The 27,604-nt window shown below is 44.5% G+C and overlaps 1 protein-coding gene across 3 annotated transcripts in view; it reads left to right on the plus strand.

Moving 5' to 3' along the window:
- The window catches only part of PIKFYVE (phosphoinositide kinase, FYVE-type zinc finger containing), a 583,956-nt gene that overhangs the window by 241,189 nt on the left and 315,163 nt on the right, over window positions 1-27,604 (plus strand). For all 3 annotated transcript variants that reach the window (XM_082260055.1, XM_082260056.1, XM_082260057.1), the window contains 2 exons: window positions 9,165-9,255; window positions 15,576-15,633. In XM_082260055.1, coding sequence (XP_082116181.1) covers window positions 9,165-9,255; window positions 15,576-15,633 — 149 coding nt within the window. The remainder of the gene's footprint in view (window positions 1-9,164; window positions 9,256-15,575; window positions 15,634-27,604) is intronic.

Raw genomic sequence — 27,604 nt, forward strand, 5'->3', positions numbered from 1 at the left:
CGAACGTGTCGACCCATCTAAAGAGTGGTTTTCACTGCCAGTAGTCTCTCCTCAATGCCGGTTCACCCGTACACGCTCTAATGAGCAGATTGCAAGCAAACCGACAATAAGAGCTATAATGGCAAGCTAAATAAAACACATCCTGAAAAATGTCTACACTAGTCCTAATAACATTTCCACAACAGTGAACCCCAGAAGAGGGGGTTCAGGGCGGATTGTGTGCCGAACCATTGCAAAAAAAACGGTAACTATAACATAACCTATTAAAAAAAAAAAAAATCAAAGGAAAAACAGAAAATGTCCAAAATGGGCCCTAATTAGCTGTTTTAACTCCCCGGTGTCATGTGACTTGTTAATGCTACTCAGGTGTGAATGGGGAGCAGGTGTGTTAAAATTTGGTGTTATCGTTCTCACTCTTTCATACTGGTCACTGGAAGTTCAACATTGCACCTCCATAGCAAGGAACTCTCTGAGGATCTGAAAAAAAGAATTGTTGCTCTACATAAAGATGGCCTAGGCTATGAGAAGATTGCCAAAACCCTGAAACTGAGCTGAAGAAACGGTGGCCAAGACCATACAGCAGTTTAACAGGTCAGGATCCACTCAGAACAGGTCTCGCCATGGTCGACCAAAGAAGTTGAGTGTACATGCTCAGCCTAATATGCAGAGGTGGTCTTTGGGAAATAAATGTATGAGTGCTGCCAGAGGTTGAAGCGGTGGGGGGTTCAGCCTGTCAGTGCTCAGACCATACTCCGCACACTGCATCAAATTGGATTGCATGGCTGTCGCCCCAGCAGGAAGCCTCTTCTAAAGATGATGCCCAAGAAAGCCCACAAATAGTTTTCTGAAGTCAAGCAGACGAAGGACATGGATTACTGGAACCATATCCTTTGGTCTTATAAGACCAAGATAAACTTATTTGGTTCAGATGGTGTAAAGCATGTGTGGCGGGAACCAGGTGATGAGTACAAAGACAAGTGTGTCTTGCCTACAGTCCAGCATGGTGGTGGAAGTGTCATGGTCTGGGGCTGCATGAGCACTGGGGAGTTACAGTTCGTCGAGGGAACCATGAATGCCAACATGTTCTGTGACATACTGAAGGAGAACATGATCCCCCTCCCTTTGGAGACTGGGCCCCAGGGCAGTATTCCAACATAACGACCCCAAACAATCCTCCAAGACGACCACTACCTTGCTAAAGAAGCTGAGGGTAAAGGTGATGGACTGGCCAAGCATGTCTCTAGGCCTAAACCCTATTGAGCATCTGTGGGGCATCCTCGAAAGGAAGGTGGAGGAGCGCAAGGTCTCGAACATTACTAATTTTCAGGCAAATCAATACTAAAGGTCAAGGACAATTGAACATATCACAAACATCTGTCCCTCGCTGCTTTGTGCTTGTATGTCATAAAAATTGCAGATTGCCCATGCAGGGGACAATTAAGGACATATTAGTTATAATTCTTCACATAGCACACAGTGTAAGGGATTGAATGAGTCATACCAGTGATCAATACAGCACCAACTAAATATAGAAAGGCTAGGGTGGAATATGGATCGAGGTGATGAACATGTCATGCTATAAGAAGGCATAGTACAATGATTTGTCTAGGCCTACAAAATTTAAAAGGCATGTTCGGATCAGGCCATACACTGGTAAGATCATATTGTGTGGAGCAGTTGGCATCTCTGCATTCTAGTGTAGTTCTGTTCGTTTCAGTACATGGTTACCAGCAACAGGTCATCCACTCTGTCATATTTTTTATTTTTTTTAAGATTATTTATTATTTTGAGATTTTTATTATCAGAAAATAAGGATCACAGACAAAAACCATGTACATTTGAAACGAGGCATATTGACATTAGACAGTCAGACCAAAGAGCCAGCACCTCAAAACATAGAAGACCCCTTCCGGGGCCTTATACTAGACACCTTTCTTCCTAAAAGTATATTTGTTTTGTTTTTGTTTGTTTAAAAAAAAAAAAAAAGAAAATTGTATACCCCTTTAGTAATTAGGATAATACTATCCCCCTCCTCTCCACCCCAACATCATCCTGAATGAACAAGGGGGCAACAATTGTTTACAATAACCATTGGGCAGCTACAGACCGGGCAAGGAAGTCCAAGCCACGTCAATCATACAGCACTTAGGCCCTTACCAAGGTTAGGGGTTATCGAGACACATTAGACATGCAACAGCGTCCCCTCCTCATGTTTTTTTTTTCTTAATTATCCATCTCTCTCCCCCCAGAGTGTCTTAGAGTCCACCCAACAAAACCACATCTTCCTGAACTTCTTGGGGGAACCCCGTGCCTCATACAATATAGCATAATGTCATAATTAACGTCAATTTTTCAATAGATATCCACCTCCTTGCTATAAGCTTCCTTAACCCAAAATAAAGAATTTTAAAGAATTATTGGGTAAATACATCCATCGCCTCTTGTTAAAAAATTCCCAATAGACATCATAAAGGGGGAGCATATGTTAGGAAGAGCAAATTTATCAGCTATAAATTCTGTCACCATAGACTTAGAAGTCCTATCTTGGTACACTCCCACATCATATTAAAAAGTCCCCTCAGCCCCCAGGCATTTATGACAAGTTGCAGAGTGTCTGTTATGCGTACAAAACAACCTTACCGGTATATAATACATCTGATGAAGGAACCTTAGCTGAATCATCCTATCTGCTGAGATAACAGTGGTAAGGTACATGTCAAGCACCTCCTGCCAAAACTCTTCCAATAACTCTGGTGACTCCATCATATGTTTACTCTGGTGACTCCATCATATGTTTACTCTAGGCAAATGCTGTCACCACCACCACCAGGGTTTAAAGCCCCGTACACACGAGTCTAAATTCAGCCGGGAATTTTCGTCCAATGACTGATCTGCCGATTTTCGGCTTGTTAGTATGATGCTTCTGATACCCGACTCCGACTTTTAGGCCGAAAAAATTCTGGTGTGCAGGCTATAAAATTTTTGTCCTCCGTCAAAACATGTCCGATTTCCGTGCAGTCAGTACAGATTTCGACAGGGAAAAATCTTATGAGCAAGACTGGGCATGCTCAGAGAAGAAAGAACACAAAGAAAGCAAGCAAACCAACACATGACATCACTTCTGAAGTAGAATTCTGTCGTGCGGGAAAATTTGTGTGCAGTCTAGAGCACATTCCAACCTACAAAACACCACTCTGGACAAAAGATGGACGACCGGTCGGCGGAAATTCGTTGCGTGTGTGTGGCTTTAGTCTGTATGAAGCACCAACAATGCCGTCCTGTAAATTTGCTTTAGAAAATGCTGTAGTAATACATATCACCTATTATGCTTTACCCATGGCTAATTTGTGGCATTTTTCATCTTCTTGCTGCTGTTATTTGAGAATGAATTTAGTAGGTTAACAATCGTAGTCATTAAAATAAAAAAAAAAAAAGTATTCACTATGCATACTTTACTGCTGGTTGCTGTGATTCAGCCAAATGTATTCTATGTTCTTCTCTAATGCCACGGTATAATCTGTATACATGCATAGAGCACTGCTGCTCTTTGGGACCCAGCCACCATCAAACGATTCCTCCAGTGCCTTAGGCTTTTATTATTGCTGGATGTTTAAGCTCAGTTTGCCATTTACAAATAAAGAAGTTGCGTTGGCGTACTCCTTTGTGTGGACCTGTATTTTCTCCTTCCATTATTATCAGTGTAGCTTGCAGAACAGACCCTTTGCTTTTGAAACCTTCCTGCTTCAAAGTCTTTTGCATGAGCTCGCTGTCTTGTGTTCATTAGAATAGACTGCTTCTGCCACAATGCCCCCGCCTGGGGCAGCACTCCTCCCTCTGCGCCTGCACAGGTTTAGTCAGTCATGCACTTATAACAAATATGCAGGTTGACCATATTAAAGCAAACATGACTTTACTTGCTGCATATGTGTTTCAGATCAGTGATTCTTTAACCAAGAAGTCTCACTACAGTTTTTATTAATGTTTTCTTTTTTTCCCGGTGGATAATGTACATGTAGAACTTTTTCTCCTCCTCTTATGTGGTAAGGATCACTGTCAAGTCAGATTGGGCACCCCTTCTCCCTGCACATCTGACAATGCAGCTAGCAAGGAGATTGCTGCTTCACAGATGGCACATTTTCCCCTCTCCAAGCACTTGCCCAAGTGTGTTTCACAAGGAATTCTGGGGTTGGGGGGTGGTATCTGCTAGGCGGGCAATTGCTTAGAAAGGCAGAAAAGTGTTGCCTATAAAAGAAGCAGTCTCCTTGCTAGCTGCAGTGTTGGATGGCCATGGTGGAGAGGGGGGGGGGGGGGCTGCCCTATACAACCTCACAGCTGTCCATCAGAAAATGAGACATTGTACCACATGTATTCTGTCCCCTGTAGAACACCTTAAAAGAACTGGAATTGGGACTTTAAATAGTGAGGATGAAGTGATTTGAGTGAAGGTTTTTTTTTTTTTTTGTAGCAGTAAAACATTTTGCTCATTGGACATCTCAAGAAATACACTTCAGGCTGTACAATCTACTTTATACAAAAGCTCAATTAACAGATTGAAATCTAAACAGGGAAGATTGGAAATACAAAATCGGCAAATACATTTTTCTAGCTGTGAGAACATGCCTTAAGACAAAAATTACATTAGTGACAGTTACATGGATTCATCTCTCAATAATTGAAGGACTCCATATTGGTCCAGAAAAAAAGTCACTGGTTAAACGGCCCCCCTCAGGAAAGTTCTAAAGTGTTACTAAACCCACAACCGTAAAATCAGTCTGTATATGCAGTAAAGCATGCTTGTTCTACCCGTGGTGGAACCTAAGGGGTTAATCCTCTGCATGGGGTAAAAAGGCTGTTTGATCCTGTATGCACAGAGCCTCCTCTTCTTCCACTGACTCCAGAACATGTCTGGGTAGTAAAGCGCCTTTGGAGCACATGCTCAGTTTGGTGTGTATTGCTAGAGAGTTTTTTTTTTTTATCTTGGAAGGGTGCATGTAATCAGCACAGGGCCAATCAGAACTGTCCAGACAGAGGGTCAGGGGTCCTAAATTTTGATAGGACAGCTCAGTGCAGTATGAAAACTCCTCCTCCTACAAGCATTACTAGGAACTGGTAGAAGTCACAAGACTGCCATATACTTCTGATGAGAAAAGATATTTAACAGTTTATATTTACTAAAAGAATTGCATTTCCATGTACTGTGGGAGACCAGATATAGTGAATGCAAGGTCCTGGGTTTAGTAACACTTTAAATAACCAAACTTTTGTGACAACAGGAACAAACTAAGAATCCCTAATGATTTCACTCGGGGTGGCAATATTAGAAGATCTGGAGAACACTGACAAATAGCTGATAAATAAGAACCTGGTGGTTTTGTTAAGAATGTACAATCTACCACACAGTACGTACAATCTACCACACAGTACGTACAATCTACCACACAGTCTAAATAAATTGTGCCATTACGAACCTATTTTTATTTTTTCCTAGAAGCTGCAAGTAACTTTACTGCCCTTCTTTGCTTCAGCTGCACTACTTACTGAATAGCCAACCTGTGGCAAGTTTGCAGCCAGTAAAGTCAGTTGCCACTGCATACAGTACTTGGACTTACTAAATATTGAAGCTAGAAATAACAGCCCAAAACTAGCATCTGAAACACGCTGACTAATGGTGCTTTCACGCTGCTCTGTAGAAGAAGCATATGCATTTTTACCACGCTTTTGCTGTGTTCCAGATGCGTTTTTACTGTGATTTTGCCACAATTTCCGTTCAATGGGAAGCTGGATTTTTGGTGCAATTTTTTAAAACTTCACAAAAGACGCAGCATGCAGGACTTTTTAAAATACACTGCACCTGTAACGCAGTGGTGGGAAAAGTCACATAGGATTTAGAGGGAAGCATTTTTTTTGCAAGGAAAAGACAGAAAAAAAAATGTATCAATGTGAAAGGGCCCTAGGGAAGCATCCATATATCTTTCATGACAAGTTCAGTTTAAAAAGTTTTATTGAGTGACAGACCTTGAGAAACGCCTCATCTTTCCTTTTAAGGGAACATATAGGTCCTTAGGCCGTGTCAGAAGAATGATGCTGCTATTGGTGAGAAAGTGGCAGGACCACTTAGCTTTTCCTACGGAGCTGCCTCCTACTAGCCAAACCAACCAGATATTGATTCCTCAGTAGGGAGTGAAATTCTGCAGTGTTTCGTCCCAGCAAGGGAGACATTTTAGTATGGACAGTGATTCCCTCACCTTTTGGTGCTGGTGATAGAATTTATTTATTTTATTTTATTCCAGGTACTTATATAGCGCTGTCAATTTACGCAGCGCTTTACATATACATTGTACATTCACATCAGTCCCTGCCCTCAAGGAGCTTACAATCTAAGGTTATATGTTACCAATAGAAGAATCCTTTTCTGATGCACTAAAACTGGCTTCACATGATAACATTTTAGTAGGAATATTCTTAGAAAAATTCTGAAAATCTTTTGTCAGAGCATTTTTCCCTGCCATCGTTCAAAAACTCTTAAAATGTTGTCCAGGCTTGCTAGTTGAATGGAAACCTAGACATATAGTGTGAAACGGGTATCAGTGTTCATGAGTCAAGCTCAGTATGCGTGGATAATCTGATCGTGAATGTATTGTTTTGGCACACTTTTTTGTTTTATATTCTTTGTAACCTGTACTATGAGAAGGGAAATGTAAAAAATCTGCACTGTATAAATAACCACTGGGGCACTTAGAAAACAATTGTGTTCTATGCACCCTCTTCACACCACAATGCTAGTGCATTGCAGTGTGGAAAAATGTAGTGTCTGCATTTTTCTGCATTGGATGGCACAGCATGTCACTGCACAGCAGACCAACGCATCACGCTGCTGTGCAGTGACATGAATGAAGCTATTGATCACCTCAAATAAAACGGAAAAAAAATAAGTACCGCAGTGTGTTAAAGAATGTATCTCACCGCTTCCTGCCCGAGTTGTCACTGCACTACCCTGCACAGTAAAATGCAGCTCTTTACCATGCAAGCTAGTATGAATCTAGCCTCACTGTTAGAATTTCACTTGGTCGAAAAAACCTTTCCATCCTACTTTTAATTTTCTCATTGCAATCAAATCCAACTCAATCAACCCATTATGGTTCTGAAGGGAGGGAAAGAGGGAACGAAGGGGGAGAGGGAGACTTGTTTAATTTTATATACCAGGGGAGGGGAGTGGGAATAGGGGAAAAGAGGAAAAAATCACCACCCCCCCCTCCTTTTTTTTTTGGCTTGGGAAAAAGGATATGGGGACTAGGCTGTAGGGCCTGGTAGTCTCTCTTGGTAAGCACTAGGCAGAACTTACATACTCAGTTTAGGGGACCTCCAACTGACCTACCGCTACTGTTCCTTTAACGGGAACTAAGAGGGATGTTTTTGTGGTGCTACCCCTGGAGGAGCCGCTTAAGTATAATTGGTTCTGTACGCTGTCTCTCAACCCCAAGAACAGTCCCAGCCCCTCTGGCACACCTGGCAACAGCGTAAGTGCTAGCACAGTAATAACAGACACATGTACTAAAACACAGAATTAGTCTTTACTCTGACGTTTCTGTGAAATGGTAACAAATAGTAAACGTATAGTTTACGTAGATTAACTGTAGAATAATTACTGAGGATCAAAAGCAATATAATTAATGGTACTGTCAGACTGCTTTCAGGGGATTCTTCAACAGCGAGTAACCCCAAGAGCAGAGGCAAAAAAAACAGATCGCAAATGGCAAACTCTATAATGGGCTGGTCACCTCTTTTTGCTTAGATTTGGCTCTGAGTCCAGGCGGGATGAGAGCAGAGAAACAACCCTCGCTTATGTCAGACTTCTCTCTTCTGTCCCCTGACACCACAGCTCCACAAAAACTTTAAACACTGCACCAAGTTCAGGGATCAATAGCCTAACTCCCAAGACAGACTACCCCACTCATGCATCACATATACTGAGCCCTTGGTATGTGTGTGTGTGTCTGTATGGCCACAATAACTTCAGACCCTTTGAAGAAAAAGGCCTTGAGTCTTTGGCTAGCCATTTTAGTTAGTGAACTTTGAACTCCTATTGGGTAGAGTGTAAATACAGCATGCTGGCAGTGTCTGGATAACAGGATAGACCCTGTGACTGCTTAACAGGGCATCCCTGTGATCCAGGCTTTGGCAAGCGTGTGGGCAAAGTAACGCTGTCTGCATGCATTGTCTTTGTTTCCTGCAAATTGGCAAGTACCCGCTCACCAATCCTGCGATCAAGGCCCAAGCAAAACATCCTGGAACAGGCAGGCTCTTCAGGTAGCTCGACTGGCTACCTCACAATTGGACCCTTCACTCCGTCAGTGCAGGTGTGCAAGAATATGCACCTAGGAGTCCCCTCTCTCAGGCAGGATGTCCCCCAACCGGCCGTGAATGCCTGGCAAGAACGGTACGCCATCTTGGGAGACAACCCCCTCTTCCCAGGTCTGGTCTTCTCCTCGCCCTTGTGGTGACTCTCTAGCTCCCAGCCAGCCCCTGGTGTCTTTTCTTTCTTTTCTCCTGGGGGCAGCTCGTATGTAAAGTTTTGTCCCCAGGAACTGCTTTGGGGCTGTTTGTGTTGGGGACTACATCTCCCATGATGCTTTGTTGGTTTCTCCTGTGATGAACTCCCATTGGTTCCCTCCGCCTGCCAGTGAGGAAGCAGGGAAGGAAGCAGAGTGAGCTGCTTTGTGTATACGTGTCTCACTGCACAGTAAGAGGAGGAGAGGGAGCTGCAGCTACTGACGAGCACACTCTGTGTGTGTCAGTCCCAGCGGCAGTCAGCAAGAGGTATGGGGCCACGGGCAGGTTGAGCGGCACCCGCTACACAATGATAATAGAATAGGGATTTAGGATATACACTTTGTATGTTTTTTTTTATTTCCCTTCCTTTTGTTATGTGATGCTTTTCTTCGTAAATACTTTAAATGAGTAAAAAGCTTTAAACCACTACATCAACCTGTTTGACCCCACTAACCATTAGAAAATCGAATGAACGTTCAGAAAACAAACCTTTTCAAACAAACTTCTACTGGTGTTCTGGCCAGCTTTACTCTAATTACTTGTTTAATACCTGCTCTATAACTAGATGTCAAAGGGCGATGAGTCAGAAACATACGTGTATTTTTCTCTGGCAGGTTACAAGATCTTTTTCAGCAAGAAAAGGGACGCAAACGGCCATCAGTTCCTGCTAGTCCTGGCCGAATGAGGCAAGGAGATGACAGTAAGGTAGGATATGTATATTTTATGATAACTCAATTTATAAAGGGGATTGGCAGCTATTTTTTTTCTGCTTCCTAGCTTCTTGTTGTATATTGATATATTGTTTTTGCTTCGGTGCAAAATCCTTACATACTTTTAAAAATCCTTACATAGCCAGGAGGACATTGGAAGCTTGTCAGAAAAGCCAGTTCATAACATTTCTCCTGACCGCCTCTAGTTATTTAATATTGGAGCAGCTTTCCTTTGGTAGGAAGTGATAGCCTTGTCATCCAGTAATGCTGATGCTTAATTTAAAGTACTTTGTTCCACTGGTATTTCTTCGGTTCTGTTTGGCAGGATGATTTTTGACAGGTGCATTTTCCACTGACAGGCCGAGTGTTTTTGATGTCAGTCTAACAGCAGTGCAGCAGAATTTCTGTCTTGAATTCATATGGTGATCTATTCTGTAAATGAAATGCTTTTTTTTTTTTTTTCCCAATCCTGTATTATGCATTGCCTGTCGTCATGTTTAAATGTATGATTTGGCAAAAGTTTTGCAAACAGGATCTTCTCAGTATAGTTTATACAGACTTTCCTGGCTTGATCTGTCAATACCTTCTTTTTTTGCTTAGGGAAAACTGCAAGAGCAACAGATACAGGGATATGTGAAGCAGTAACGGGTCTAATTCTTCTGTAATATAAAGGCAGGATGGGTAGGGTATGCTTTGCTCTTGGCTTTTTGGAAAAGGTGTTCCATTATGAAATTGCATCTTGCAATGTTAGTAAGTAGAACTGCTTCCTGCTTAAATAGGAATTCTATTATTTGTATGGAAGGTTTTGTATATGTGGGCTTTGTCTTGTACAGAAGCATTGAGTGCAGCAAGCTGTTATCAAGCATTTACACACCTTTCAGCAAGCTTTAAGCAGTTTTCTCAAAGTCTTTAAGGCTCCAGTTTGGCAACAATAAATACAGATTATAAGGGAAGTGTTGACTGGCACTTTAAACAAGCGCGTTTTTCAATAAGTTTCAGGTAGTGCTGAGGTTTATTGAAAGCATGAATTGGGCTTGTTTAAAGTGACAGCACTGTTTGCTTTGCCCTTAAAGTGTTACTAAACCCAGTACCCTGCATTCACTATATCTGGTCTTCCACAGTACACAGAACATGGAAATGCAATTATTTTAGTAAATATACCCTGCAAAATATCTTTTCTCATCAGCCGTATATAGCAATCTTGTGACTTCTATCAGTTCCCAGTAAAGCTTGTAGGAGGAGTTTTCATACTACACTGAGCTGTCCTATCAGGATCCAGGACCCCCGACCCTGTGTCTGGACAGTGCTGATTGACCCTGTGCTGATCACATGCACCCTCCCAAGAAAAAAAAAAAAAACACTAGTAATACGCACCAAACTGAGCATGTACTGCCTGACTCAAAGGCTCTGTCTTATCTGGACATGTTTGAGTCAGTGGAAGAAGAGGCTCTGTGCATACGAGGTCAAGCAGTCTTTTTACATAATGCAGAGGATTAACCCCTTAGGTTCCCAAGTGAGGATAACAAGCATACTTTACTGCATATACAGACTGATTTTACTGTTGAGGGTTTAGTAATACTTTAAACTAGAACTGGAAAAAAAAATGTATCCAAGTATTTTTAAAGTGGTTGCAAAAGCTCAAGGTTTTTCTTATTCTGTGAAGAAGGTAATAAAAACCTGTGTGCAGCAGCCCTCCCAATACTTACCTGAGCCCTATCTTGATCCAATGATGTGCATGAGGCCAGCCCCTCTTCGGGGTCTCTTCCTCATTTGGCTGAGACAGCGTGAGTCATTGGCTCCCACTACAGTCAATCACAGCCAGTGAGCCAATGAGGAGAGAGCTGGGGTGGGACCGAGCCATGCTCCACGTGTAAATGGACACTCAGCAGTGGCTCGGGTGCCTCCATAGCAAGCTGCTTGCTTTGAGGGCACTCGGCAGGAGGGAGCAGCCAGGAGTGGCGATGGGGGAGGAGGAAGAGGAGGATCTGGGCTGCTCTGTGCAAAACTATTGCACAGAGCAGGGTAAGTATGACGTTTACAAAAAAAAAAAAAAAAAGAAGCCTTTAAGATCACTTTTACCCTAAAACATACCCACTATTGCTCTGTCTCCTCCAAATTTCTGTTTTCCTTTTTTACTGCTGTTGTGGTCTGTCTTCCTGCCAGAGGGTGCATACTATAGTTTTCCATAAACTCACTGTATGTAGGAACGTAGTCACCCTCTTTCCCACTCCTGAGTTAAGATTATGGGATTTGGAGTGTGCATAGAACAGTGCACATGACCGCAACTAAGGTTCACTGCCCCTTCCAAAATGAAATGAGGAGGAAAAAAAGGTTTGGGAACGCAAGGAGGATGCTACAAGCAGGCAGAAAAACATAGTAAACAATTTCAATAAAAATAGATGACTGAGTCATCAAGTAATGGATGTGTATTGATTATTTTTGGAGAAAAGGGTTATCATTTAGTGCCATTTTAGGAGCTCAAACAGCCCTGAAAGATTGCTGAAAGCAGTTTTTTTGAATACTCTTTATTTAAAACACCTGCTTTAAAGTTCCACACATTCATAAGGCTTTCATATGCAACAGATCAAAACAAGAACTATAAATATACACTATACAATCGAATTGTCAAGAAAAGCATTCAGAATTATACACTCGTATGTACCTGGTGCGCCTGCTCGCCTCATGGCTCCTTAAACAATAAATGACTATTAAATTTATACCTCATAAAATGATGTATGTGTCGTTTGCAAAGAATACACAGAGCCCCACATAACCCCCCCCCCCTATACTTACCCCACTCCCCTCCTCTCCAACCCCCCCTCCAAAAAAAATCAAATGAAGGAAAAAAAAAAGTTGAAAGCTTTTTAACGTCCTGCTGTACTCAGTTCTTATACAATCTAAAGCCCATGTGTACAAGCCATTACTTACAAAAAAAGAACTTCTAAACACAATTCTTCAAGTTACGAGTCATTTTTAAATCTAAAAGAGCAATTCAGTGTTTCTGTGAAGGTCATGCCCAGTGTCTAGACATGCACTCTATGTCCTTTCATTTCCTGCTAGCTTTGTCAAAAAAACGCATATTGCTTTCAAGTAGGAATTTGATGTTGGAAAAGAAAATGCAGTAATGACTCCCATTCCTCTATTTCTTTGTTTGACTTAAAATTGAACTCGAGGCAGAAAATGAAACGCATAGTTGCAATGCATACGGTTTTACCTGCCGCGTGATTTATTGCTTTGTTTAGCCACACCACATTGTACATCCTGCTTCCTGGATTTGCACCCCTCTTTTACAAGTGAAAATATCTATTCATTGTTAAGCCTACAAATTGAGTTGGCTATTCAACAGTTGTTTAATAATTTAGGAAAGCTTACCAATAAATATGTAGTGCTAATGCAGTCAGGTGAGACCTTTTGCTACATAGCTCTTGGTAAATTCTTCTGCTCAAACAGATCAAATCTAAGGCAACAGATGTTTGATAGACTCAAAATATCCCTCTTGTGAGTAGGGATGAGCTCAGGACACGAGTCTGAAAATACTTGAGCTATCCCACCAGGAAGCTGTCAAAGTGGACAGCCAATCATAGGCAGCCCCTCCCCGTAGCCTCAGTCTGGTATAAGGGGCGTGTATACCTGCAGCTGCAACTCCAGGCCAAAATCAATTTTAGCATGTATGGATTACATCTATTACCTGTTCAGTGACCCCTTTCTCCATGAGTAGCTGGAGCATTACTGAGATAACATGTAATTAAGTCTTCCCCAGTGTGGTTTTTGACACTTTTTCATGTGCAGGGATCTGGACAACTAAGTTGCTGTACTGCACCATTACTGGCCCCCCTCAACACCTTAGTGTAGTATCTGCCACATCCAGAAGTATCAACCGCATCAAGGCGATCTGAAAGGGGGGGTGGGGTGGAGTGGTTAATAAATGAAATATCCTTCCATCCTCTCTCCACCTAGCTCTTACAGCATACTTTATTAATCCCAAAGGAAAATTGTTACGACACAGCCATACTCAACAAAGACAACACAAGATCACAACAATGAAAGGAACAAGATACAAAGACACAACAAATTACCAATAACAAGCATGGGCACCAAATAAAACAAATTAAAATACCACCAATAAACCAGCCATACGATTTAAAATAGAACATGGAATAAATAACACAGATTAAAATACCAGAAAATTAAACTACCAAATGCAAATAACACACCACTTTAATGTTGCCCCAAATAATGAACATAATACCAACATACTATAAAAACATAAAATCCTGATCATAAACCGTAGGCGGATCTGTGCTGCTCAGCGGGGGATCGCCGCTGAGCAGGCAGGTGACAACTCCCTCTCCGCTCTGTGTGCGGAGAGGGAGGTGTCAGAGCCCCATGTATCTCTATGGGGGAATCGGATGAGAGCGGACCACCTGTCCGCTCTCATCCGATCCCCTGGATGGATGGAACTAGGGTTTCCACCCACCTGGATTTCACGGACAGGATCAGATGCGGATGGCAGCGGTTGTCGGCGGACATGTCTCCGCTGACATCCGCTGCCCCATAGGGATGCATGGAGGATCAGATGCGCCTAAAAAAACTGACAGGCGGATCTGATCGGATCGCTCGTGTGAAAGGACCCTTACATTTTCACCTCCAGCCCTTACAGAGACGAATTATAAAGTTTGATGGCCACTGGCAAAAATCATTTCCTGTGTCACTCTGTGATGCATCGTGGTTGTAACAATCTGTCACTGATGATACTCCACAGATTGACCAGCCTAATGTGGAGTTGGTGGGAGTTGTACCAACACTGTTAAAGACCCCAATTCCAACCCAATACCATCACTGGCTTTGCAAATCAGTTTAAGTTGGTCGGTGTGAGCTACCCTAAGCCTGCTTCCCTAGCATGCCACTGCATACAGGAGAGCGTTGGCCACCACAGACTCGTAAAACCTCTTCAACGTCGTCTGGCAGATTTTAAAGAACCTCGATCTCCTCAAAAAGTAGAGGCAACTCTGACCATTCCTATAGAGCACCTTGGTGTTCTTGCTCCAGTCCAGCTTATTATCAGTGTGCACCCCCAGATACTTATAACTCTCTCTACTTCCACATCCACTCCTCGAATGGAGATTGGGGTCACTGGTGGCTTCCTCTTTCTGAAATCCACAACCAGCTCTTTGCACGGATTCCAAGTGCCACCCACCAAGACTGGTGACAATGGCAATCTCACAAGCCGTGTCGTGACTGGGGGTGGGCCAGAGGGGGCCATGCCCCCCCCCCAACATTATACTGTGCCCCCCCATGTGGATCCCGGCCACCTCCTGCTCTGGGATGGCGGGTTGGTGAGCCCAGATTGCAGGATCCCAACCCGCCATCCCCAAGCATCACTGTGAAGAATGGAGCCGGCACTAGAGGAAGCGGAGCCGATGCTTCCTGTATATTTCTGGCTCCTGTTACAGGCGGAGCGATACCAAATGTACTCCACCTGTGACAGGTACTGCAGCCGCATGCTTCCTCCAGCGCCGCACTCCGTTGGTGTTTCAGAGGAGCCAGCTGTCCCAGCCAGCAGTACCTACCAGCAGTACCAGCCCTGAAAGACTGCCAGCAGCTGCCACCAGCTATACCTTCCTGGGGGACAGCAGCAGCCAGCTATACCAGCAGGAATCCTGAGGAAGAAGTGAAAAGTGAGGTCAGTTGAGGTGCAGGTAAACTGCAGTGCATCCGTGTGAATGCAAGCCTTTGGCCACTTTCACACAATCGGTCCGATCAGGTCCAACTGTCTGTTTTTCAGGTGGACCCAATCGGATCCTCAATTCACCTCTATAGAGCGGCAGATGTAAACGGACTTGTCCGTTTAAACCCATCTCTAATCCGAGTCACTTAAAAAAACAGAAGGATTCTTTTTTTTTTTTTTAATAACTTATGAATGTTTCGTTTTTTTTTTTTTCGAAGAATTGATTATGTAAAATTAGGGGTGCATTTATATTTGTGTAATCTTCAACATTTTCAATTGCAGCAGATAAAGCGAACTATATTCTTCGTGAAGGCGTTCAATCAGCAGTCTATTCATACTCAGTGCTACAAAAGGCTACAAGAGGTGTATTGACATGGCAGCTCTCAAACAGAAGGAATCCAATGATTGTCTTCCTGCTCTTGTTTTAAACTGTAATTCAGTTTTTTGTGATGAGTAGCATGCAATCTCTAGGAAGCTTAGGTCAATTATAGGATATATTCATGTGTTTTAGTACAACGTCTATTCAATACATTCATGTCTTGCTGAGTGTTAAATACATGTAACATCTTGCTCGATTTACTTTTCAGGGAAGTGGCATTGATGCTTCACCACGAAATAACTCTCCTGCCCAAAATGGAGATAAAGGTTTGTCAATTCTGTGATCTTTTTTTTTTATTCTGATGACATGCTCTCATCACCACGTAGCTGTGCTCACCATTGAGCATTTGCATTGCAAGCAATTTTTAAGGATACTCCATCTGAGGCTGTGTATTACAGTGTATAATGTATGGACCAATAAATTGGCAGCAAGGTAGCTATGTGTAGTCGGTGCCAAGCAGCGGGGGGGGGGGGGGGGTTGCAGGATAATTGGAGTTTCTTTTTTCATTTTTTGAATAGGTTAACCTACACTTTTAAGGCTACATCTATTCCTCTGTATTTTGTGCAGTGCATCATGCATTTAATACATTTTGCAGGTTTTAACCACTTCAGCTCCGTTTTAACCACTTCAGCTCCGGAAGGTTTTACTACCTTTATGACCAGGCCATTTTTTGCGATTTGGCACTGCGTTAAAAATTGCGTGTTCGTGTGACGCTGCACCCAAATACAATTGATGTCCTTTTTTTCCCCACAAATAGAGCTTTTGATGGTATTTGATCACCTCTGTGGTTTTTAGATTTTTCGCTATAAACAAAAAGCGACAATTTTTAAAAAAAAAAAACACAATGTTTTTTTACTTTCTGCTATAAAACATTCCCAATAAAAAATTTAAAAAATCAATTTTTTTTTTTAATCAGTTTGGGCCAATTTGTATTCTGCTACATATTTTTGGTAAAAAAAAAATCCCAAAAAGCTTATTTTAATTAGTTTGTGCAAAAGTTATAGTGTTTACAAACTACAGGATAGATTTTTGGACTTTTTATTTTTTGTTTTTATTAGTAATGGCGGCGATCAGTGATTTGTAGCGGGACTGCAACATTGCGGTGGACAGATCGGACCCCTAACTGACATTTTTGACACTTTTTGCTAATACAGTAAATAATATGCACTGTTACTGTATAAATGACACTGGCAGGGAAGGGGTGAATACTGGGGTTGATCAAAGGGATTAATGTATGCATAACTGTGCTTACTTACTGTGGGGGAGAAGGTTCTATGACAGGCACAGAGAAATCGGGGTTTGAGCTTAGCTGAAACTCCTGATTTCTCCCTGCCTGTGTGACAGAAGACCCACCTGCTTTGTTTACATAGACAGAGCAATTCTGTCTAGAGAGTGTTTCACACTGGTCCAATAGGGAGGCATGTTGGACAGTGGGCGGAAACCTGACGAATGGGTGCATGGGCTTTTGATACAGTCCTGATGATTGGCAGAGGGAAAGTCGCCTCAGTGCATGTTGGGATACTGTATAAAAGCCAGGAGCACATGTGCTCAAGGTCTTTTTGTTAGGGAGCGGAGTCCCGGAGGGAGGGGGCGGCTGCCTCCTCCTTTGTAGAGGTGCCATGCGGCCTCGGGGGGTCGTCCTGAGGGCCTGTAGAAGTAGCAGTGAGGAGCTGAACCCAGGGGTCCAGGGAAGCGGCCTGAGAGGGGAGACACTGAAGGACCGGTCTCTTAAGTACCATGAGTACTAGAACTCGTGTCAAGGGGCCTGACCAGAGGGGGGGCCACCCCTGCTCATAGGGTAGTCAGTGGACGGGTGTCAGCTGGAAGAGGATGCTAGTGAGAGTGTCCTGAAGATAGATTATCGTCCATCATGTCGTCTTGTTAGCGAGCAAAGAGAACAAGAAACTTAACCCCATCAACACTAATGGCAGTGTGGATTAACAGCCTGGCTGTTCCATATTTTCAAGCAGAACTCTGAAGATAGAAGTCCTCAAACAATGTGAATAGTTCATTTATAGTATCCCACTATTCGCTTCTCCTATCCCAAATTATCAATAAACCAGAAAACAAACCACACCCCTAGACTGTTCATTTATGTGACAAGCCATTAGGAAAAATGAGGGATTCAGAGACTTGTTCAAGTAAAGATGTGCTGGTAACCAGGGGAGCCAGCAAAGACCATATCCAGCAGTCCACGCAGGGGCAGTGCTACAAATGTAACATTGGTTCATTAATATAGCGCCAAACAAAGAATGGTAAAATTTAGAAAAACCAAAATAAATTGAAAGAAAAAATCTACCATGGTTGTTAGAATCTGGGGAATATGATTGAAATATAATGAGCCCTCAATATCCAGTATACAAATCAGTGAAGTCAATAAAACATATTGGGCGTGGCTTGGCGCGTGTCTGAGATGGCTGCCTGATCACCCAGCTCCCGGCCAACATAGGGGATTTAGCACTATAATCAGCATCCTTACCTCCTAAAAAATGGTGAGCATGGGGAAGTCCTCCACCCACTCCTCCCTCTCGATCCCGCTCCCCACGCGACCCGCCAATCCATTTGAGCAGGAGCATCCCGGATCTCTTCCGCCTGCAGCAGCTTCCACGCGAGGCCCCGGCTTCATCTCGGGCCTACGCTGACGCCGCAGTAGTAACCGCTGCGCGCTCTGCATCAGGAAGCCCTGATCGTTCAACTCACGCAGCCCCTCACACAGCCACTAACTCAACGGCTACTACCTCTGCCCCACCACTCAACCTCCAAGACCTTGGGGCCATCGTTGATGAAATCAAAGCCTCCCTGGCAGTGGCAGTGGCAGATCTGAAGAGAGACATTCAGCATATAACAGGGAGAATTGATGCGGTGGAGGAGAAAACTGATCTTCAAGCAGAATCCATCCACTCTCAACTCCACAACCAACACACGTTCTTTTCAATTAAGAGACCTGCAACGCCATGTAGAAGATTTAGACAACAGAGGACGCTGCCACAACCTAAGGGTAAGGGGTCTTCCTGAATCTGTCGAACCCAGTCACGTCATGAATGCTACAATGGCGATTTTCAACAACATTCTTGGGAGGCCTCCAGGCGCACCCATAGGATTTGAACGCCTACATAGGGCCCTGCGACCAAGGTCTTCAGACACAGACCCCCCCCCAGGGACATTGTATGCTGTCTTGTTAATTACAGACTGAAAGAGGACATACTCAGATGGGCAAGAGATCGCCATACACTCCTATATCATGGCTCTGAAATAAAAATTTCTCTGTCGCTCATTGACAGACGCAGTCCTCTTGATTAATATCAAATTGGGTTATACTGCCCTCTACAGGAGTAGGACACTAGGCAGAAGGAAAGCGTTCTGGCCACACCTTAGGGGCAGTCCCAGAGGGTATATCCTCTCTCTCTCTGCTACAGGATGTTAATTTTTTTCTGTCTAGTCAGGAGTAAGGACCTAAGTTCCTTGCTGGGATCTTTGGTCCTGGCAAGATTTTTTTAGGCAGCTTTTTTCTCCAGTTGTTCCTGTGAGATCTTCAAGCAATTATGCTGGAGCTGGGCGACAGGCTGGATGTTAAGATCCAGTGGTCACCCCAGTCAGCCTACGAGCGCGTGCAGGCCCTAGCTCCGCGTTGGGTCGGCCGCGACATAGTCCCACTGGACGGGGACTGGCCCTGCGAGTTAAACGTCTCGCTGGGACGCCGACGACCAGTTGGAAACTGAGTCGCGGCGTCCGTATTGGTCAACAGCCCCCCCACTTCGGTGGCGAGGGGTTCTGTTAGGAGGGGGTGCCCGCCGGTTCCGGTATGGTGAGTAGTATGTTCCCCCTCTCCCCTGTCAGGTTTTGGGAATAGACACGGGCCCCCCTGTGGATGGTTGGACCCTTTTGATCCTGGGTCCCTCCTCTATCCTATAGCATGTGTCACAGATCTCCCTCTTGAGTGTGATTTGGTGAATAAGAACCAGGAGGCTTGGTTTGGGAGCTGACTATCGGAGCCACAGACTGCTAAGGGTAAAGGACCTCGTAACAGGCGAGGACCTTCCTTTTCCGCTCATAAAAAGTTTGTTCGTTCCGCTGGGAGGGGAAGCCCTCCAAAGCCCCTTCAGGGGGTTTCAAAGGGCGCTGGTCGGGTAAACAAAAGTCCGGCTCAGCCAAACCTGAAGATAAGACCAATACAGCCTGAAGGTGCGCCCCCACCCATCTCTGGGGTGGGGGGACGTCTTCACCGGTTTCCGGATCCATGGCTTTCCAGAATCCCGGACAAAGGGGTTCGCGAGGTCATACGGTCGGGATACAAGATCGAGTTTCGATCACTTCTACCGGTGCGATTCTTCCCTTCCAATATTCGACTATCCCCGGATCGCTTAAAAGCTTTGCGGGGGGCAGTAATGGACTTGATGCAACAAGGAGTGGTAGTTCCCGTTCCTTGAGCAGAACGTTTTCAGGGGTTCTATTCGAACCTATTCACAATACCCAGAAAGGAGGGCAAGGTGCGTCCAATTCTGGACTTAAGAGCACTCAATCATTTTGTCCGGGTACAAGAATTCAAGATGGAGTCCATCTGAACAGGGGTGGCCTCCCTGCATCAGGGGGATTTCCTGGCGTCCAGAGACAGCAAGGATGCCTAATTTCAGATCCCTATCTTCGCAGGACATCAGCGTTTTCTTCACTTTTCCCAAAGATCATTCCTAGTTCCCACCAGGAGATTGAACTATCAGGGCCTAACTTTGGAGACATCCTTGGCAAGGGTGTGTCTCCTTACGGAGAAGCTCCGGAAGATTCAGTGAACGATTCGGATGTTGCTGTCTGTCAACTGGCCTTCCCTTCGGACTTGCATGAGGATCCTGGGACTGATGGTGGCCTCCTTAGAGGCAGTACCGTATGCCCAGTCTCATACCCGAATTCTCCAAAAGGAGATTCTTTTCAAATGGAATCGGAATCCCGATTCTCTGGACAATCGGATCCGGTTGAGCGAGCGGACCAGGGAGTCTCTGGTCTGGTGGCTCCGGTCTCCGATGCTCAGCCAGGGGAAGTCATTTCTTCCGATAGAATCCAGGTTACCGATAAATGTATTGGAACTGAGAGCGATCAGACTTTGTCTGATTTACTGGACCGAGCAGCTCCAGGGCAGCCCGGTTCGGATCCAGTCGGACAATGCCACGGCCGTGGCTTATGTCAATCACCAAGGGGGCACCTAGAGTGTCCTGGCGGCCATCGAAGTGGCCAGCATTCTTCGTTATGCGGAACGGTTTGTTCCGGCTCTCTCCGCGGTATTCACTCCGGGGGTGGAAAATCGGCAGGCAGATTATCTCAGCCGTCAGATTCTGGATCAAGGGGAATGGCCTCTTCATCCAGAGGTATTTCACCAGCTGTGCCTTCATTGGGGCACCCCGGAGGTGGATCTGTTGGCAGCTCGGCTCAACAGGAAGGTGCAGAGGTTTGTAGCCTGCTCACGAGATCCTCGAGCGGACGCAGCAGACGTGCTGGTCGCCCCGTGGGGACAGTATCAGCTACTGTATGTCTTCCCTCCTCTCAAGTTGCTGCCGAAACTTCTTCGCAGGATAGAGGTGGAGGGAATTCCAGTTATCCTGGTAGCTCCGGACTGGTCTCGTCGACCCGGGGGAGACTTCCTCTCAGGGAGGATCTGCGGTCTTAGGGACCGATATTCCATCCTGCTTTACAATCGCTGGCTTTAACGGCCTGGCTATTGAGACTCAGGTGCTGAAGGACAAGGGATTGTCAACTTCAGTTATTCCTACTTTAATTAAAGCAAGGAAAGCGACTTCCAGAAAAGTCTATCATCGCACATGGAAGTCTTATATTGCGTGGTGTGAATCCCTTGGATTTCCTCCACGTGCCTATTCGGTGACCCGAATCTTGGCTTTTCTGCAACAGGGGGTTGAGCAGCAAGGGTCAGGTTTCAGCGTTAGCAATTTTCTTTCAGAAACCTTTGGCTACCCATTCCTTGGTGCGGAATTTCATCCAGGGGGTGCGGCACCTGGCTCCGCCAGTGCGCGCGCCCTTACCGCCCTGGGATCCTAATTTGGTGTTGTCGGTTCTTCAGAAACCTCCCTTTGAAAATATCAGGGAGATTCCCTTGCTTACGTTATCCCAGAAGGTGGCCTTCTTGGTGGCCATTACTTCTGCACGCAGGGTGTCAGAACTGGCCGCATTATCCTGTCGTTCCCCATATCTGGTGGTTCATAGGGATAAGGTGGTTCTTCGTCCGAATCCATCCTTCCTTCCTAAGGTGGTTTCAGAGTTTCATCTGAATGAAGATATTGTGCTACCTTCCTTGTGTCCTAAGCCCAGTCATCCTCGGGAGTTTGCGTTACATTCCTTGGATGTGGTTCGGGCAATCAGGGTATACTTGAAAACTACGGACTCGTTTCATAAAACGGATTCACCAAAAAGGGGTTGCCTGCATCTGCTGCGACTATCTCCAGATGGATCAGACAGACGGTGGTACAGGCTTATTCTATTAAGGGTCGGAATCCTCCGTTCCCTGTTAAGGCGCACTCCACTCGGGTGCTTAGTGCTTCCTGGGCCTTCCGCCATCAGGCGTCAGTGGTCCAGGTTTGCAAGGCGGCTACCTGGTCATCGGTTCATACCTTTACAAAATTTTATAAAGTTGATGTGTTGGCATCGGTGGATGCCTCTTTTGGCCGCAAGGTTTTGCAGGCCGCAATTTGAGGAGACCGTTGGTCTACCTCGAGGGTTTTTTTCTGTTGGGTTTTCAGTTGAGTCTCATCCTTTGGTTTGATGAGCCTTTAAGACTTCTAGTCGGCACCGGTTGGGCCTTCTGGATTTCAATTTTGATTTCTGTTATCCCACCCCTCATTTGTGGCACTGCTTTGGGACGTCCCAATTTGATATTAATCAAGAGGACTGCGTCTGTCAATGAGCGACAGAGAAAAATGGATTTTTGTAAAATCTTACCGTAAAATCCTTTTCTCTTAAGCTCATTGACAGACGCAGTACCCGCCCCTCTACTTTTGAGTTGGGTTGGGTTAAATTCTCTGACACTGCTTTGTGACATAACTAACATCCTGTAGCAGAGAGATAGAGGTTATACCCTCTGGGACTGCCCCTAAGGTGTGGGCAGAACGTTTTCCTTCTGCCTAGTGTCCTACTCCTGTAGAGGGCAGTATAACCCAATTTGATATTAATCAAGAGGACTTCGTCTGTCAATGAGCTTAAGAGAAAAGGATTTTACGGTAAGATTTTACAAAAATCCATTTTTATCAAGACTTATCGCCTATCACACTACAACGCAGAAGAGACCTCCACCCCCTACTAGATGCCCTCCGCAATAGAAACATTCAGTATCGCTGGAAGTTCCCCTTCTGCTTATCAGCTTCTTCAAACAGTCGCACTGCAAACCTACACGTCCCAGAAGATCTGAACTCCTTCTGCAACACTCTGGACATCCCTTACGTCAACCTCCCCGACTGGTACAGAAGTCTTCAACCCCCCCCCCCCCCCCCGTACGGAGGGCATCTTCTATGGACACAATCCCTGAAGGAGGTGAATTTCACTTAAGACGTCGCAGACCAACATCCCCTAGACAAGAGCACCTCTCTGAATCTTGTCTAAACAACATCGGAAGTCCAACAGCTTCTCCAGTACATAGGAGCCCACGCCATTAATGCCCGCAAGTTCATCAGCCTCCGGAGACTCCTCTTATCCCGCCTGCCTCCTTCCCTTTTTTGTTTTTTTCCTTCCTCTTCTCCCCCCCCCCTTTTTTTTCCTCTTGTTCTTGTTTTTTTTGATTCAGGTAGCATAACCTGAAATGGAGACATCCTTCTACCACAAGATACCTTCCACAAGATCTCATGCGATGCTCCAGACTATGCACCTTCCTTGAACTTAAAGGAGCCCTATATTCTTGAAGCACATTCTACCTGCTGACTCGAACAACAACACGATCTGGAGAACTACTTTCTCTTCTGGAAGCTCCTTATTCCCGATCGTATAGAGACTGGTAAAGTACACAACTCCCAACATGTTCCCGATCACAGACTCATAATTCACCCAAGAATCCTATCCCGATGACCCGATGACCCCATGTTGTTCTTCTCGAGAGCTGCCTTAGCATCGCTCTAGACCAGTGTTTCTCAACCTTTTTTCAGTCGGGCGCCCTTGAAAAGTATTTTCAGTCTTGAGGCACCCCTGCCCAAGGTTTGATTCACGTTACTGTGTATTGCGGAACACGCGCAGGATCGTGCTCGTTCCTGACACACAGACAAATGCTCTGCTCTTTAGGGGTGCCATTAACTCTTAATGGCACCGCACACTTTGGCAACATGGGGTGCTTTGGGTGCAGCACAAGTTTAAAAAAAGGGTCAGGGACTTCTTTCCCTGCATTTCTGCTGGTAGGGAAGCACATTGAAGCCCTACACGCAGCACACATCCACACAGGGCTTGTTCACATGTCAGGTTGGAGGGGCAGTAAAACCACATGGTTGAGCTGTCTTTACTACCCTCAGCTGCTCCCCCTCTAGCTGCAGAGGCAGCATCTGGGGATGTACACATGTGGTGGCTGCAGTTGGAGGTATAGCCAGGGTGAATGAGGCTGCACTGCAACCACCCTGCCACTGTGTGCATGGTTGCGGTGTGGCGGTGTTGCATTTCTGGGCTTAAAACAGGTGGTGAGAAGCAACATATTGCCTCTTTACCGCCTGCCAAATGCCTCTGAAAAGTGATCTAAACAAGGATTGATTTTCAAAGGAGCAGCAAACCTTGCTGCTATCAGAACAAGCCCTAAAAAGCGTTTCTGACAGTGCAGAAATGGGGAGTCAGGATTAAAAGTAACATACATACACACACACAGACACACACACACACACTTACAAAAAAATGTACAAACACACATGCATACACACACATGCGCACACACACATACAAACACATGTACAAACACACACACATACAAATGTATACATGAACACACACAGACACATGCATACACACAGACATTATATATATATATATATATATATATATATATATATATTATAATACACACACACACACACACACCTACACATACACAAACTTTAAAAGTTCTATTGCAATACCTTTCCTCACAGAGGCCGGGTACTGCACTGTAGGGGGAAGCGGAGAGCACAACACACTCCCCCCTCCCTTTACTTTCACTTTGCTGAGGCTGCTCTAGACAACTAACAACATATACCCTTTGATTGCATACCTAATATTCCCCCATGATCCCGGTTCCCTTTTTTTTTTTTTTTTGCTATTCTCTTTCCACCCACCGTATGACATCCCCTTTTTAGGCCTAACTAAGGACTGCCAACATATTCAAGGCCTAAGAGGGAAAAATGGCTAATATTGATCCCATCAAACTCCCGTGGGCTAATTCATTTGCTCTCTATTTTGTGCATATACTGTATAGGCTAAATATTGTATGTTTTTCCCATATGTGTGTGGATTAGCTCTCCGGGACCCCTAACCTTCCTTTACCACCCATTAAGCCCTGACTTCAAATGGACCCAGGTCTATTTTATACCCTCCACAACCTTCTTCCCCCAACCATCACCAACATCCGCAAAGATTTTGACACCTTGAACCCTTGTATATCGGCCAGATGGACAAATCACTTTATACCACTTATAATATAGCCCTTATTGGACTCTCCGGAGTGCTGACCCCCACAAGAGATACCACTCTCTTCTGACACACACACCTTTCCTGACCTTTCCCCCTGTCCCACCTTTTATAGCGTAGGACTGGGGACAATGTCCATTAGATGTTTTACATTCAATATCTAAACCTACTATACCAGATACAGACCCTTCTCCACCACCTCTAAAGAGGCTTCCCATTGACCCTCTACGTTCTCCCAACCACAATGCTTGTGGTTTCTTTTGAAGGTCTTTTTTTAGAATCTTTTATAATTATATATACTCAATAATAGACCCCATTAGAAAGTACCACAATGCCCTACAGAATTTCCAAGCCTTAAATGCTCAGATCCGGAAAACCTTATTCTCCCTCCCACTGAACGCTTACGTACCCCCTTTTCGCCCATCTCCCCATGACTTACCCCCCTCTTTAACTTATCTACCAAGTGGATGAGGTTTACACTAGCTTATAACCCCTACCCCCTGGGTTGGCTCAGGATCCATTTCCGACCCGAGCGCTAATTACACCCCCCAAGAGACTGGAATCGGAACTTCCTTTTCCATGTCGATTCCTCCCGACTTGTAAATAGATATCTAGGGCGGGTTCTACCCTCTCTCCCTAAACTCAGATTATTTTTATTCTTCTATTCTTACCACCCTCTTTACTCTCCCCTTACCTCCCTTGATCCCCCTCTTTACTCACCCGATCTTGTAACTGCCCCACCCTCCCCACCAAAAAGGAGACTCGCCTGGTCTCTGTCCCTCTGTCGATTCCCTTCTTTTTTATCCAGTCATTCGTGAGTAACACCAGCTCTCACATAACCTCAATACTCCTATTCACGTCACTCACACTTGAAACCAAAGATAGCAAACCTCTCCACCACCCATGACTCCATACCACTCAAAATAGTGTCTCTGAACACTGAGGGCCTTAACATCCCAGAGAAGCGCACACAAGTGCTAGACCTCATGAGAAAACTTAAGGCAGACATTATTTTTCTTCAAGAAACGCATTTCTGCACCAGAGACACATCACCTATACAATAATGTATATCTCTCTACAAACCCTCTAGGCAAATCTAAAGGTGTAGCCATACTCCTTTCCAAAAAAGTTGATTGGACACTTATCGATTCTATAATTGACCCAGAGAGCAGATTCATTTTCCTAAAGGGACAAATAGCAAATAAGCCCTTCACATTAGCCAATATATATAGTCCCAATTCAGCTCAAGTATCCTTCTTCAGGAAAATCGCACATACACTATCGGAAGTTCCAATAAGGAATCACTATCTTAGGAGGAGATTTTAATGTGGCGCTATATCCTCTACTTGACACCTCAACCGGTACATCCTCTTTACCCTACAGAGCACTGAAAAAAATCAGAACACAACTTCAAGATCTCTTACTCCATGATTCATGGCGTACCCTCTTTCCCTCTACTAAAGACTATACATTCTTCTCCCCTCCCCACAACAGATACTCCAGACTTGATTATATCTTCCTTTCTCTGATTATATCTTCCTTTCTCAAAAAGACATCCCACTTATAAAGAAAGCTTCGATCGAACCAATGGTCATATCCGATCACCACCGGATATCACTGACAATTTCTCTCCCCTCACACAATCCTCATTCCAAATTCTGGAGATTAGACTCCTCTCTCTTTACTCTGGCACCAGATATCCAACACATCAGAACAGCAATTTCAGACTTCTTTACGAACAACGACACGTCAGAGATATCACCTATTAATATCTGGGAAGCACATAAATGTGTTTTGAGAGGCATATTAATGGCTCTCAAAACATCCAAGAAAAAAGCCCACCAAGCTAAAACTCATTCACTTATCCAGAAAATCAAGACACTTGAGTCCATATACAAACGTACACAAGCAGTTGATACTTACAATGAACTTATTCAGCACAGACAGCTACTCCTCGATGAATTACACATCAAGGTCAAACGTAAGTTTATACTACAACAAAAGCTATTCTACGAATATGGCAACAAAAGCGGCAGATACCTAGCGAGAGCCCTACAAGCAAAAAAAAGCAAAAAAAAGTCTATCTCCATACACACTATTAAAGATAGTCAAGGACACACATTCGCTAACACCCCAGACATTGCCTCCCAATACTACTCTAATCTATACAACCTCTCCACCTCCCCCTCAGAAACTGACAAAAATACCCTTATTCGTGACTTTATACACAAACATTGCCCGGTGCCTATTACGCCCATAACCACACAAAAACTGGATGAACTTGTATCCCAGGATGAACTCCTTACCGCAATTAAACAACTTAAAGTGGAGTTCCACCCATTTTTAAAAAATTGGATTACATAGATGTACGTAATCCCCTTTAAAACGACTTTTACCAATGGAAAGTTTTTTTTTTTTTGCTAGTAAATACCTGATTTTCTGCTTTATTTATCCTCTTCTCACTTCCGGGTCTGGTCGGCGATTACGTCATTCGGCGATTCGCAGTGTGTGCTGGGATGGCATGAAATCTCGCATTATTACACAGGAGATGAGCTGCACTGCGTGCTCTGCCCCGCCTCCGCCCCGCCCGCCTCCTCTCAGTGAGCTGTATGT

This window comes from Pelophylax lessonae (genome assembly GCF_965119305.1).
Source record: "Pelophylax lessonae genome assembly, chromosome: 6".
NCBI lineage: Eukaryota > Metazoa > Chordata > Amphibia > Anura > Ranidae > Pelophylax > Pelophylax lessonae.